General features: G+C 42.2%; 1 protein-coding gene across 3 annotated transcripts in view; it reads left to right on the top strand.

The window, feature by feature from the left end:
• Positions 1–12,859, top strand: part of cunh5orf34 (chromosome unknown C5orf34 homolog) — a 50,066-nt gene that overhangs the window by 18,821 nt on the left and 18,386 nt on the right. For all 3 annotated transcript variants that reach the window (XM_043703166.2, XM_043703156.2, XM_087993830.1), the window contains 3 exons: positions 10,918–11,038; positions 11,679–11,770; positions 12,581–12,638. In XM_043703166.2, the coding sequence (XP_043559101.2) occupies positions 10,918–11,038; positions 11,679–11,770; positions 12,581–12,638 (271 nt within the window). The remainder of the gene's footprint in view (positions 1–10,917; positions 11,039–11,678; positions 11,771–12,580; positions 12,639–12,859) is intronic.

Here is a 12,859-nt window from a genome sequence, read left to right as displayed (position 1 = left end):
CATTGGAGGCTCACTGATGATGTTACCCAACATGGTGATGAAACGTCTGAGAACAAACCTACCAGCTCGGTGAGCTAACTTACAACCAGATGGCTTGATGTCATAGTGGACAGTTACAATATCTACCAGTTCGCCAAAGGATTTTGATTCTCGGGTACGTTAAACTCTTAATGATGCCAAACATCAGGGCCCCACAAGCTGTCAAGATATTGGCATTTTGTTAGTGATGCCCTTCGATCCAGTTTGCCTGAAGGAAGTATCTGAGGGTAGCACGGTGGCTCAGTGGTTAGCACTGCTGCCTCACTGCGCCAGAAACCGAGGTTCGATTCCAGCCTCTGGTGACTGTGCAAGCTCCACACAGTCTGTGTGGTTTCCTCTGGGTTCTCCAGTTTCATCCCATGGTCCAATAGATGTGCAGGTTAGGTGAATTGGCCATGCTAAATTGCCCATTGTATTAGGTACATTAGTCAGAGGGAAATGGGTCTGGGTGGGTTGCTCTTTGGAGGGTTGGTGTGGACTTGTTGGGCCGAAGGGCCTGTTTCCACACTGTCTGGAATCTAATCTAATTTAATCTAATCTAATCTATCTCAATTCTTTGTGTACCTGAGCCAATCCCCCAGTTTCCCACCCAGTGGCAATTTTTAAATATTACCCTATCACAGTCTTAATGGGTTAATTGAAAGCAAAAGCTGTCTGAAACATTTCCTGCCTCTTATCACCAGTGTAATAACTCAGTAAGTACAACTGGAAAGGAGCATCGTTTATTGTTGAACTCCAAAATGGAGCCACGACTAGTTTACTGTTTATATGCACAACTGAATATTTCTTTTCATCACCACCAAATCACCGTGATTTCTATTTTTAGCTATTAACCTCCAATATTAAATCACCTGTGGGGCCAATTAAATATTTTCAAGCAAAGTCCCTTAAGGTCAATACAAGCTATCAAAAGTGTGGGTGGGGGAGGTTAGGGAGACAGGAACAGAACTAAATTCATCTGTCTGCTTTAATTAAAACTTATTTTTCTCATAAACCTGTTCAGATAAGTTATTACACACCTCTGGAGAAGGTAGAACCTGAACCTGGGCATTCCAGTCCAGAGGTGGGACGCTACCATTTCACCACAATGGCTCAGGTGATAAGTTCCAGCTGGGCTCACCATTGCCAGTTACCAAGGGAACTGATACTCAATAAGCTCCACAGCAAGATTAATTTATGATTTCCCATGAACCATGTAAGGGTTCTCACACATGTAGATAGTATGACTTCAAAACAGCTCACCGGTTGAGAGATTTATGTTGATTGAATAACTCATCTTGTGACTTCCCACAAAATATGTCTACCACAAGTAACAGCAGTGTGTATTATATTCACTGTAACAACTTACCAAGGTTCCTTCAACAACGCGTCCAACCCTCTGGAAGGGCAAAGCCTGTACCATCTGGAAGGGCAAAGACAACAGACAACAATATCTTATCGTCAATCTCCCCTTTAAGACTCTTATCCTGCCTTGGATATAAATTGCATTTCTTCACTGTCTCTGGGTTATAATCCTGGAATGAACTTCCTAACATCATAGTGGGTCGACCTATGCTAAGTAAATTGCAATGGTTCAAGAAGGCAGCTCCACGAGGGATTAGTAATAAATGCTGACCCAGCAAGTGATGCACAAAACAAAATATATTGTTATTGATTAGACTTCATGCTATTTCTATCCTGAAATCTTATGAGGCAATCCATTGATCTACACATTTGTAATTCTTTACTCTGAAGATATGTTGTTTCAAATAAAGCTTCTTGATGTAATTGTTTTTAGTCTGGTTTGCAAAACTGGTTTTATTAACTTATCTTTCCGTTCTATGGTTACTGGTTCCTCTGCCTATGTGTTATCCAAGCCCCTGGAGTTGGATGAATTACTCATTGCTGATGTCACTATAGGAAATAAGTGAGTGTAATTACAATTTGCAGATTGGATGCCAAGCTGTGGTTTCCTCTTGTGACTTTTAAAAGCCATCCTGTTTATCTTGGAGAGACTGTTGTTCCATGATAAGACTGTAAGCCCCTAATTCCTCAAGATATCCTGCCCCCATGAATACTTAGTGTTGTGGAACCATAATTTCCCTCTTTTGGACTATAGTTTTCTTTCACTGCTGCGAGACAAAACCCATGAACAATCAAATTCATGCTGTGTTTCCCGTTCCTTGTATTGTACTTGTTTTGGTTCTTGTGTCTACGTGGTTTCTGCATGGTTTTTTTTTAAAAAAAAAAGATTTTTTGGGGGAGGGATGGGGGGTGGTAGGTGACCAGTACCGTGGAGTTTTCACATTACAAGTTTGCGTGTTATTTGCTGAAGCATTACTTTAAAATGGAGAACAAGACTCCAGCTAACCCTGGAATGAATAGAATGGAAGCTTCATGTAACAGGCTAGTTTGACACTAAATGGAGTATAAATTCAGCATGATGTCTAGGCCTTGCTAAATGGTAGAGTGCACTGTCAGAGGAGTCAACTTTGGATGAGCTGTTAGTCTGAGATCTCGTCCCTGGTTTCTTGCCCAATATTGGATCAGTATGGATTTCAATAGCGCAATACCGCAACTTCTGTTAATAGAGTCAAAGAGATGTGCTGCACAGATTCAGGCCTTTTGGTCCAACTCATCCATGTCGACTAGATATCCCAACCCAATCTAATCCCACCTGCCAGCACCTGGCCCTTTTCCCTCCAAACCTTCCTATTCACCTACCCATCCAGACACCTTTTAAATGTTGCAATTATACTATCCTCAACCACTTCCTCTGGCAGCTCATTCCATACACGTGCCACCCTCCGTGTGAATATGTTGTCTCTTAGGTCTCTTTTATATCTTTCCTCTCTCACCTATGCCCTCTAGTTCTGGACTCACCCACCCCAAGGAAAACTTATTTATCCTATCCATGCCCCTCATGATTTTGTAAACCTCTATAAGGTCACCCCTCAGCCTCTGATGCTCCAGGGAAAACAGCCCCAGCCTATTCAACCTCTCCCTGTGGCTCAAATCCTCCAATCCTGGCATCATCCTTGTAAATGTTTTCTGAACCCTTTCAGGTTTCACAACATCCTTCTGGTAGGAAGGAGACCAGAATTGCAAACAATATTCCAACAGTGGCCTAACCGATGTCGGGTACATTCGCAAGATGAGCTCCCAACTCCTGTACTAAATACTCTGACCAATAAAGTAAAGCGCACCAAACGCCTTCTTCACTATCCTATCTACCTGCAACTACACTTCCGAGGAGCTATGAACCTGCACTCCAAGGTCTCTTTGTTCAGCAGCACTCCCTAGGACCTTACCATTAAGTGTATAAGTCTTGCTAAGATTTGCTTTCCCAAAATGCAGCACCTCGCATTTATCTAATTTAAAGTCCGTCTGCCATTCTTCAGCCCATTGGCCCATCTGGGAGAAAGTGAGGACTGCAGATGCTGGAGATCGGAGCTGAAAATGTGTTGCTGGAAAAGCGCAGCAGGTCAGGCAGCATCCAAGGCGCAGGAGAATCGACATTTCGGGCATGAGCCCTTCTTCAGGAATGAGGAGAGTGTGCCAAGCAGGCCAAGATAAAAGGTGGGGGGGAGGGATGTTGGAAATGCGATGGGTGGAAGGAGGTTAAGGTGAGGGTGATAGGCTGGAGTGGGGGTGGGAGCGGGGGCGGAGAGGTCAGGAAGAAGATTACAGGTTAGGAAGGTGGTGCTGAGTTCGAGGGTTGGGACTGAGACAAGATGGGGGGAGGGGAAATGAGGACAGACGTGGTCTCCTCTATATTGGGGAGACAGGCCGCCTACTTGCGGAACGTTTCAGAACACCTCTGGGGCACCCGGACCAACCAACCCAACCACCCCGTGGCTCAACACTTCAACTCCCCCTCCCACTCCACCAAGGACATGCAGGTCTTTGGACTCCTCCATCACCAGACCATAGCAACACGACAGCTGGAGGAAGAGCGCCTCATCTTCTGCCTAGGAACCCTCCAACCACAAGGGATGAACTCAGATTTCTCCAGTTTCCTCATTTCCCCTTCCCCCACCTTGTCTCAGTCCCAACTCTCGGACTCAGCACCACCTTCCTAACCTGCAATCTTCTTCCTACCTCACCGCCCCCACCCCCACTCCGGCCTATCACCCTCACCTTAACCTCCTTCCACCTATCGCATTTTCAACGCCCCTCCCCCAAGTCCCTCCTCCCTACCTTTTATCTTAGCCTGCTTGGTACACTCTCCTCATTCCTGAAGAAAGGCTCATGCCCAAAATGTCGATTCTCCTGCTCCTTGGATGCTGCCTGACCTGCTGCGCTTTTCCAGCAACACATTTTCCGCCATTGGCCCATCTGATCAAGATCCCATTGTAATCTGAGGTAACCCTCTTTGCTGTCCACTATACCTCCAATTTTGGTGTAATCTGCTAACTATACATCTTATGCTCACTTCCAAATCATTTATGTAAATGACAAAACCTAGTGGACCCAGCACAGATCCTTGTGGCACTCCACTGGTCATAGGTCTCCAGTCTGAAAAACAACCCACCACCACCACCACCCTCTGTCTTCTACCTTCGAGCCAGTTCTGTATCGAAATGGCTAGTTCTCCCTGTATTCCATGAGATCGAACTTTGCTAACCAGTCTCCCACGGGGAACCTTGTCGAACACCTCGCTGAAGTCCATGTAGATCACGCCTACAGCTCTGCCCTCGTCAATCCTCTTTTTGTTACTTCAATAAACTCAATCAAGTTTAGTGAGAATGATTTCCCAAGCACAAATCCATGTTGACTATCCCGACCCAGTCCTTGCCTTTCCAAATACATGTACATCCTGTCCCCCAGGATTCCCTCCAACAACTTGCCCGCCACCAACGTCAAGCTCACTGGTCTATAGTTCCCTGGCTTGTCTTTACCGTCCTTCTTAAACAGTGGCACCACATTAGCCAAACTCCAGTTTTCCGGCACCTTACCTATGACTATTGATGATACAAATATCTTAGCAAGAGGCCCAGCAATCACTTCCCTAGCTTCCCATAGAGTTCTAGGGTACACCTGATCAGGTCCTGGGAATTTATCCACTTTCATGTGTTTCAAGACATCCAGCAATTCTTCCTCTGTAATATGGACATTTTTCAAGATGTCCCCATCTATTTCCCTACATTCTATATCTTCTATGCCTTTCTCCACTGTAAACACCGATGCAAAATACTTGTTTAGTATCTCCCCCATCTCCTGTGGTTCCACATAAAGGCTGCCTTGCTGATCTTTTAAGGGCTGTATTCTTTCCCTAGTTATCTTTCTGTCCTGACTCTGGACTCTCATATCATTTCTGAAGGCTTCCCATTTTCCAGCTGTCCCTTTACCTGCGAACATCTGCCCCTTTTGAAAGTTCTTGCCTAATACGTTAAAATTAGCCGTCCTCCCATTTAGAACTTCAACGTTTAGATCTGGTTTATTCTTTTCCATTACTATTTTAAAACTAATAGAATTATGGTCACTGGCCCTGAAGTGCTCCCCCACTGGCACTTCAGTCACCTGCCCTGCCTTATTTCCTCAGAGTAGGTCAAGTTTTGCACCTTCTCTAGTAGGTATATCCACATATTGAATCAGAAGATTTTCTTGTAACTTAACAAATCCTCTCCACCTAAACCCTTAACACTATGGCAGTCCCAGTCTATGTTTGGAAAGTTAAAATCCCTACAATGACCAACCTATTGTCTTACAGATAACTGAAATCTCCTTACAAATTTATTTCTCAATTTCCCACTGTTTTCTCTCTACCTCCATTTTAAGTAGTTGAGTCATATTGACTCTTCTCCAATCCAGAGGAACGGTTCTAGAGTATAAAGAATCTTAAAAGATTGCCATTAATGCATCCACTATTTCTCGGGCCCCTTCCTAAATTCTCTGGGATGAAGATGATCCGGCTCTGTGGATTTATCTGCTTTCAATCCAAACAATAATTCCAACACACTTTTGTTCCAAATATACAGATTACCGTCAGTCCCTCCCTCACTCAAAACCCTGTGTTCCCCATTATTTCTGGTACATTATTTGTGCTCTCCTCCTTTTGTAAAGAGAGAAGTGAAGAATGAATTTAGTCTGTCAGCCATTTCTTTGTTTCCCATTGTAAATTCTTATATTTCTGACTATAAGGAATCTGCATTAGTTTTTACCAGTTTCACCAATCATCTTCTCTTTTGCATACATGAAGAAACTTTTACAGTGAATTCTTATGTTACCCTGAAGCTTTCACTCGTTCTCTTTCCTTTTCTGAATCAATGCCTTTGTCTTCCTTTTGCTGGCATTTAAACTGTTCTCAATCCTTGTCAATTTATATGCTTCTGCTTTTGCATCTCGGTACAATTTTTTAAATTCCCTTGTAAGCTGTAATTTGACCAATGTTTTCTTTGCACTATTGTGCCAGAATGGCTACAAAATTTGTTTATTCCTTTCGTTCTGTGAAAGTTTGCCTATCCACTGTCTCTCTATATTGATAGAGAACCCTATCTTTTTATGGTCACTCATCCCCAAGAGTTCTCTCACAACAACTTCATTGATTATTCCTTTCTCAATGCATTATACCCAGTCTAAGATGGCCTGTTCTCTAGTTGGTTCCTCAATGTATTGGTCCAGAAAACAATATCGTATGCATTCCAGGATTTTATACTGTTATTGTGACTAATTTGATTGATCCAACTATATGCATTTTAAAGTTGCTCATAATTGGAGAGAGTTCTTTACTACAAGCATTTCCAATTTCCTGTTTAATGCCATTCCCAACACCGCCAGTACAGTTTGCTGGTCTAGATACCACTCCCACTAATGTTTTTTTTCACTTCGGTCTTTCTTAATTTAACCCACACAGATCCTACATTATTGAGGAAAGATATTAGCTCAGACATTGTGTTTATATATCTTTAACCAGTAATGCAACTCCACTGGTGCTTCCTCTTCATCTGTCCTTCCTAAACACTTAAAACCTCCCATCCCTAGTCATCCTGTAGCCGTGTCTCCATACTCCCAACGATATGAAACCTGTTTTCAGCTATTTGTGTGATCAATTTATTCACTTTATTGTGAATGCTCCATGTGTACAAAGCCTTTAGGCTTGTCTGTTTAATGTTTGTCCCATTCCCTCTAATTTTTGCTGTGGCCATGTTTGAACCTTGCCCTTGATTCCTCTGCCTATATCTTTTGTTATTTCCCCATTCTGTCTTTCATTTTTGTCCTTGATTTCCCCTTCCTCTGACTCCTTACATTGGTACCCATCCCCCCTGCGAATTTACTTTAAACCCTCTCAACCACTCTGACAAATACTTCCCCAAGCCTGCCGATATATAACCTGTCCATTTTGTATTGGTCCCACCTTCTCCAGAACCAGTCTCGATGCCCAGGAATCTGAAACCCTCCATCTTACACAGTCTCTCTAGCCATGTGTTCATTCGATATGTCCTGGTATTCCTACTCTGGCTAGCACTTCTCTTTGGTAATTATCCTGAGACCACTACCTTTTTGAGGTCCTACTTTTTGGCTTGCTTCCCAGTTCCCTCTATGCTACTTTTAGGATCACATACCATTTTTCTAATCTACATCATTGGTGCCAATGTGTACCAAGATCACAGCTGTTCATTTTCCCCTGCCACCACCCCACACCCGCCTCAGGATGTGTTATAGTTGCTCTGAGACATTCTTTACCCTAAAACCATGGAGGCAACATACTGCCCTGAAGTCTCTTGTGGCCGTAGAAATATCTATCCACTTCCTCTTACAATTGAATACCCTCTAATTTTTGTATTTCTACACATTTTGCTCCTTCCTTGTGCAGCAGAGACAGTTGTGGTACCACGAATTTGGCTGTTACTGTTTTCCCTGAGAGGTTATTCCCCTCAACAGCCTCCAAAGTGGCACATCTATTTTTCAAGGAAATGGCACCGGGGTCTCCTGCACTTCCTGGTGATCACCCATTCCCGTTCTTCCTGTAGAGTCTTCACCTGCGTGTGACCACCTTTCTGAATGTGTGGCCATGATTCTCTCCGCTTCATAGATGCTCCAGGAGCTACAGTTGGCGATACCTCCTTCACATGCTCTGGACCTGGGAACTGGAAATGTACCCAGTTTCCCACATATAGCCATAGAATGTGTTCTATGAATTCAACCTTCCTTTCAAAGGATCCTCACGAAGCCCCCACAAGGCACAGCAGTTAGATGCTGCAACACCAACCACATAAGTATGTTGAATATAACTAGTGGGAAGTCTTTATGCTGGCCTCTAATCCCCACCTTGGCAATACTCTTATGCTTCTGTCCAATTTGTGTGACTTGCAAACACATCCTTCATTTTTTAATGTGCAAATTGTGCACCATGGAAAGTTTATTTTCCCATACAAGCTCTTCTGCTTTGTAGAAATTTAAAACTCAGCCGGACACCCTGAAACGGAGGTGGCAAGCAACTTGTAGATCGGCATTATTCTAATTTAGTCACCAGGTGGTGCTCATGTGCATTTTCGTGCTGCCATAAACTGGGTCAGGGGCAAGAGGAGAAGGGATTACAAGTGAATCCTCCTCTCTCACTCTTCTCCACCACTTCTTCCAACTCTCAGATTTTAACTTAGCTTTAAAAACAAAGTAGAAATCAGTGAAACGTCTCAGCATTAACTGATTTATAATGCTATAAGAACGGCAAAAATGAAAGCAGGAGAGAATCTCCCAAGCCCTTCAGCCTACTCATCCCTTCACCACAATCATGGCTGACCTTCTGCCTTACTTCCACTTGCCTGCTCATTCCCCACATCCCTTTATTCCTTGAGTGATCAAGAATTTGACCATCTTGGTCAGAAATGTATTCAATGATGGGGCATCTACACCCTTCCGGGTTAGAAAATTTCAAAGGTTCACTGGCATCTGAGTGTGAAAGAACCCCATTTCCTGAAACTGTTTGTGTTTTTGATCCAGCCAGGAGAAATAACCATCTAATTAAAACAATTTATTGAAGATTATTTATTTTGGAAAATCATAGCCAGTGCATCCACTATCTCTCCAGCTGCTTCTTAAGATCTAAGCCACCAGGCACTGGGAATTTGACAGCATTTAGACCCTCCAGTTTCTCCTTTACTATTTTCTCTGCTGATATCAATTACTTTAAAGTCATCACTCTTATTAACCTGTAGAATCATAGAATCCCTACAGTGTGGAAACAAGGTATTATTGAGTCCACACCGATCCTCTGAAAAGCATTTCACCCAGATCCCCCCCATCCCTGTAACCCTTCATTTTCCCATGTCTAATCCACTTATTCTGCACATCTTTGGACTTTGTGAGGAAACCAGAGCAGACAAGGGGAGAATTCCACACAGATAGTCGTCCGAGGTTGTAATCAAACCCATGGGTTCCTGGCACTGTGAGCAGCTGTGCTAACCACTGAGCCATCGTGCAGCCCAAAGTTGCCCTCAATTTTTTGGCATGTGTTTTCTGCTGTGGATGCACAACATATTTATTTCATGTTTCTTCATTTTCCATGATAATTTCTCCCATCTTTGCCTTTAAAAGACTGATGTTTACTTTAGTTATTCTCCTATTTGTACATTTGTAAAATCACTTTAGTCAGGTTTTATTCCTAGCTATTCCTATTCTCAGCCTTTTTTTTTCTTTTTGTCAACTGTTTTGTTTGTCCTTTTTTAATAGTTTCTAAAACTCTCACTCTTCAATCCCCTTTACTACTATTCACAACATTATAAACTTCTTTTTAATCCTTATCTTTAACTTCTCCAGTAAGCTACAGGGTCACCTTTATGTACATTTTCAATTATCTTTTAATGTTTCCCACTATTGTATTTACTGCCATTCTTTTCATCAATTTACTTAGGTGACCTCTTATACCTGTGCCTTGACTTTGAGATATTTGATATAGATTGTCACTCTCAAATTTACTATTGAGATCAACTGTATTATGATTGCTATTATCCAGGCTATTTTAATCCCAAAATTGCTTATTAACCTTGTCTCACTACATAATACCATATATGCCCATAACGTATTTCCCTGCTTGTTTCACAACGTAATGTTCTAGGAAACTGCTGCAAAAGTTCTACCAACTTTTCTTCCAGACTAAAGACAGGCAAAGTATTTATTTGTTCATTAGGGTGGGGTGCCACAGCCTGGTACTAGTGGCAATAAAAGGTTTTGTTGCTTGTCTCAAGTTGGCACTGTTGGATACTTTGGGGGTGGGGGGATGAATAGGAGTTTTTAGCAGGTGAAAGCTGCAGCCCCACAGAAGGTGTGACGGTCCTGAAGGAGGTATGAATTATTAACCAAAATTACTTCTCATTTTCTTTTTTGTTGAATGCAGCACGTTTATTATGCTGTGCAGTGTATTTCAAATTGCTACCTACTTTGCATCCATGTATATTGGATGAGGAAGACTTGTCTATTTCAATCTGTAAATTAAAAGTTTTGAGCTGCCCAATCTATATCTAGCTTAAAAGGCAGCATTGTCCTTGAGTATTGTAGAGTATAGTGTCAGTTAATGCTGGCTTGGGCAATGTTGGTTGAGGAATGAAAAATAATGTGGAGGTGCTGGTGTTGGGGTGGGCAAAATCAGAAATCGCACAACATCAGGTTATAGTCCAACAGGTTTAGTTGAAATCACAAGCTTTTGGAACGCTGCTCCTTCATCAGGTGAGGTGACAACTGTTCTGAGGAAGGGTTATTGGACCTGAAACATTAACTCTGGTTTCTCTTCACAGATGCTGCCAGACCTGCTGAGCTTTGCCAGCAACTTTGGTTTTTGTTTCTGATAAAGCGTCTGCAGTTCTTTTGCTTTTCTCTGGGTTAACAGTCCTGCAATAATACCGCTAGGCTGTCACCTCCCCACTAGTGTTTGCCTGTTTGATTTTTCATTGTTTCTTTTAGGATAATTACCGATCCAGTGAACACTGTGGAAGTTTACCCAGGAGATGGTTCTGTTCTCAAACCCCATTGTGGCAACAGCAACTACTTCACTCACTATCTGCTGGGACAGAACAATGGACAGGTAGTGTTGTTACAAAGCTTTAGCCCACTGGCTCGGTGCTTTGTAAATGAAAAGTCTGTTGTGTTGGTGAGTCATACGTTTGCAGCAAGGCCCTTGGGTCTGATTCTTTGGAAGGGTTGAGACTCTTAACTGGGAAGCAGTATATAGAAAGTAGACACCACTCTGGAACATGTATCTGTTGGCTAATCTTTGCTGGGTGCTGGAGTGTCTGTATGTGTAATTCAGTTGTCATGCCCCCCAACCCAACACTGTTCCCATCTCCCACTTGGTCTCCCATTGCTACGAAGCTAAAATATGGGTAGTCCAATAGTTGTTTAATAATACAGAAATTTGGTGAAAAGATGTGAATGTATTCTTTCTTGCTGCAAGGAACAGGTCATCTGTGTTACAAGAATGTTCAATGTATTATATTCAGTGTTCTAAAGAAGAGTCACTTGTCCCAAAACATGAACTCTGCTTTCTGTCCATAGATGCTGCCAGATCTGCTGAGTTTCTCCAGCAATACTTGTTTTTGTTTGGCAGTTTGTCAGAAATTCTACTGAACTACCTCCATAACCATACTTCAATATATATGGCAGACCAGTGGTATAGAGAATTGAAGATTCACTGTGCTTCCTTTGGTATTTTTGTTTAAATTTAGAGAGAAGAGCGAACGTACATGGTGAGCAGCCTGCCTCCTGACACACCAAACTCCAAATATTCCATTTGCTCCATGGTCACACAGGCTGTCAGGTACTTTACACCAAATAGCTTTGGCCCACTTCATTTGTGTCGGTATATACTTGACTGGTTACATTAAATACTTCGCACTAAATTGCTGTTGAGAAAAGCTGTTTGTGTTTGCAGGTAAAGTTGGAATGACGATAGAGTACACTTCCAGTAAAGTTACAAGAATTGTTTCCATATTGTATTCACATGTTTTAATTGAATTAGCTTTATTGAACTGAATTAGCTTTATCGTCACTCACCTGAGTGCAGTGAAAAGTTTAAAAGTTGCCACTTCAGGCGCCATTTTGGGTACAAAGCTATCTCGGTACAGATTCTTGAGAAGCGTGCAAAACTTTGAGTCAGGACTTGAGCACTTAACCCAACTGGCACTTTCACTGTAGTATCGCGGAAATGCTGCACTGGCGGAGAAACTACTTTTCAGGTGAGGTGTTCAACCAAGACCTACCTCAGTTGAATGTAAAAATTGCAGCCACGCTATTCAAAGGAGAGGGAGCATTATCCATACTGGCATGGACAATATTTATTCGTCAACCAGCATCACTAAAATAGGATCTTTATTAACTGTTGATTTTTAAGTTCCTCACTTTAACTATATACTCTCATGCACACTGAACCTTTCCCATGGTTTTGAAACGTTGTCGATAATGTTTTGCAAATACTCTAGTTTATGAAGATCGTACGTTCAATAATAAGAATCTATTTTCCCTGGGCTATGATGGTGTTGATGTTACTGGAGTCCATACTGTGTAGATGTTTGTAGTTTGTGATTTCCTCTTGGCTATATGTGTAAATGTCTGAGTTCATGTTTTGCAGAATCCTGCAATGCTGTAATTGGTCTGTGAAAGTGCCCAACATGTGCTGTTGGAAAATGGTGAGTGTCTATACTTGTGGGTATGTGCTGGTCTTGTCTATGGGTTGTTCTAGACGTCCATTATATTTGAAGGGGTGGAATATCAAGATAGTCTAATATTATCAGTGAAGCTCAAAATAATGAGCAATGTGATAAATTGAGTGCATCTTGTATTGACACCACTAAGAGGTGTCTTGTAGCCTTGCCAATGGGTATCTTACAATCTGCTATAAATTCTAAGA

The sequence above is a fragment of the Chiloscyllium plagiosum genome, unplaced genomic scaffold (assembly GCF_037043375.1).
Source record: "Chiloscyllium plagiosum isolate Xiang-an unplaced genomic scaffold, Cpla_swu_hap1 HiC_scaffold_2, whole genome shotgun sequence".
In the NCBI taxonomy this organism is placed as follows: Eukaryota; Metazoa; Chordata; class Chondrichthyes; order Orectolobiformes; family Hemiscylliidae; genus Chiloscyllium; species Chiloscyllium plagiosum.
The sequence above is the reverse complement of the archived record's forward strand: the minus strand, read 5'-3'. Positions and strand labels throughout refer to the sequence as shown.